General features: G+C 42.2%; 1 protein-coding gene across 1 annotated transcript; it reads right to left on the reverse strand.

Annotated features, from left to right (window-relative positions):
• Window positions 1-997: 997 nt before the first annotated feature.
• On the reverse strand, window positions 998-1,948 carry LOC122921520 (vomeronasal type-1 receptor 96-like). The gene has a single exon (XM_044271587.1). The coding sequence runs from the start codon at window positions 1,946-1,948 to the stop codon at window positions 998-1,000; it is 951 nt and encodes a 316-aa protein (XP_044127522.1).
• Between the last annotated feature and the right edge of the window lie 777 nt (window positions 1,949-2,725).

The following is a 2,725-nucleotide window of genomic DNA, read 5'->3' on the forward strand; positions in this document are numbered from 1 at the left end:
GATCTTGGATAGAAGACTTTACACCTTGTTCTCTAGTAGAAAGAAACATCTTTCCCTAATAAAGTACATGTCCCTGTCCCTACAAGATAGTAAAAATATACCGAAACAACTGTTACACTCGAAGTTACACTTGCATCATGGTCTACACCATAGATTTGAGGTGCATGCATCGTCAGTTCTACACAGAACCGGACCAACCCAATCATATCGCATGTCACTGAGGTCCACTGGGGGCCCGTGGGGTGTGATTATAACAGAAATCACCATATCTCAAATGTGAACAAAACCTGAAACAGTCATCGCAGTTGTCAGACGGCACATGATTAATATGGGAGGAGGTAGTTGGAATATAATGAGCAGGAGACGTGTACTTTAGTTCTCCTCCACATCACTGCACCTAGATTATTGCACGGTCTATAGCAATGGAACAGGCTACCAGAATGTGCCACCACCTCGTGCAAGAAACTGGTGAAGGTCCCATCACCCAGGATGAGTTTTTGTCTCATCTTTTATTTAATTGAGTGTAAGCTTAGACATATCCATTTCGTAAAAATTTTATTTTTTTAAGGCGCATGGGGCCTTAAAAAAAGAAGATATAAAACATGACATGGTACTGGTTAGCCAGATTAGATGACTTACTGAGGAGGAGCAGGAACTCCGAAACTGCTGCCTACAGATGGGCGTCTGGTGTGGCTGATGTCCCTAGTCTGTAATGGGTCAGACATTGACTTAGAGGGTAGCAATCTATAGGTGACACTAGAAAGTCAGTTTTCTTCCTTGTGGAGGAGAGATAATTTGAATACCTTTTCCCAGGGAACACTGTATGTGATCCCAGCTGGATCTCCTCAAGGAGAATAGTGGCCCCCAAAAGACATATTTTTAAAAACATAAAAAAAAAACATTTTAGAGCCCTTTACAGCTTGTAAAGATATTCAATATACAAAAATAATAAGTTACTATAAGGTAAGGCAGATACATGACAACATTGAATAGAAAGTCATTGCTGCTGTTCCAGAGTCTGGACCGTCGCTGGAGTTCTTCCCATTCGACAGCAGTTTCCAGCTTCGGCTAAGTAGTCTTTCACTTGTCTGTAGCCAAAGACCATAATACAGGAACTGACTGAGTAGTATATGGAGGAGAGGACGCCATAAATAGCCGAGAGCATGTCACTTTCATAGTCATCCTGCATCAGCCCAGAGACTACGGCTATCCATGCCACATCGCTGGAGATCCAGCAGATGACGTATAACAACAGGAGGGACAGCAGTATCTTTGTTGCCTGCGCCGTGTGCTTGTTCCAGCCTCGTCTTATGGTCATGGTGTCCCTAACTTGCCTCCGGTGCCTACATATTAAGTCTATTATAAACCAGTTTAGAAGAACTACCAAGATGATCAACAAGAAGTCCACACTCACCGTGGCATAAGTGAGGACCTTCAACATTTCACTTTGGGATGGCCCGATGCAGTTGGTCTTATTACGAAAAACCAAGGACTCTGGGTATAGAAGGTAAGGCGTATGGAAAGTGATGCTGATGACCCAACATCCAGCCAGTGACCAGTTGACATACTGCGTTTGGTGACGGTGGATAAACTTTGACCAACTATGGCCAGGTCTTCTTATCTTGATGAGATGAAGGAAGCTGAGATTCTCCACTGACCATATGCTGATCAACCGAAGAGTGTGGTAAAAGTAAAGCAAGAACCTACAACCTGCCGGTCCAAATACTTTGGCATTGAACAAGATGAGGAGCCCAGGGATTTCCTTGTAAAAGCACAACAGAAGGTTGACCACGGCCATGTTCACAATAATCTTATCCAGAGGTTGAAACACTTTGTTTTTGAAGGCATTGCTCACAAAGGCGAAGATAAGAACCAAATTTGCAATTGTCCCGATAAGAGCAGAAAAATAAACAGTGAGTGAAACAATATCTGGGGCACTTAATATCATAATTTAGGGTGTTCCTCTATATTCCTTCCTCGGTAAGTTCCTGGTCACCTCAGGTGTCCTGTCGAGGCATCGTATTCACACTCTGGGAAAGTTGTGATGCAGGTGGACGGTCTGCTCTCCTATAGTGAGAAGCAGAAGGTATGAGTCTTTTATCTGAATCACCATGGTAGCAGTTATTTCCACTGAGATAGCTTGCATGTCCTGTGGAGGAGTGAATGGACTCATGACAGATGTCTGCTCACACTGTAGTATGTCAATCAACAGGCAACGTCCAAATGTCAGCGGTAGACAGTATACATGGGATAGGCATAAGGCCATCCTTCATATAAGATAGGGCCAGGGGCTATCCATAGTATTCAGTATATTGGGCAGACTAGATGGGCCAAATGGTTCTTATCTGCCGACACATTATATGTTTCTAGACAAAGGAGCTCCGAAGTGTATTTGCATTTTTTTTATTTTTGAGAGTTTTTCTATTTGCATTTAAATTGGCAATGCATTCGGAAAGTCTTCAGACCCATTCACGTTTTTCACGTTTTGTAATGTTGCCGTCTTGTGCTAAAATAAAAAAAGTCAATTTTCCCTCAACACTCTGCACTCAATACCCCATAATGACAAAGTAAAAACAGCATGTATGAAATCTTTGCTAATTTATTAAAAAGCAAAAACTAAAATCTCAAAATGCACTGTAAGACGTCTTTTGAGTACACTACTTCATTTCTTTGTTATTCACCATCTTGGACATTTTCGGGCAATGAGAGCTTTCCGAGATCTGAC

Source organism: Bufo gargarizans, chromosome 1 (assembly GCF_014858855.1).
Source record: "Bufo gargarizans isolate SCDJY-AF-19 chromosome 1, ASM1485885v1, whole genome shotgun sequence".
NCBI lineage: Eukaryota > Metazoa > Chordata > Amphibia > Anura > Bufonidae > Bufo > Bufo gargarizans.

Coding starts and splice junctions, on each gene's coding strand:
- LOC122921520 (XM_044271587.1), bottom strand. CDS start 1,948: ATGATATTAAGTGCCCCAGATATTGTTTCACTCACTGTTTATTTTTCT.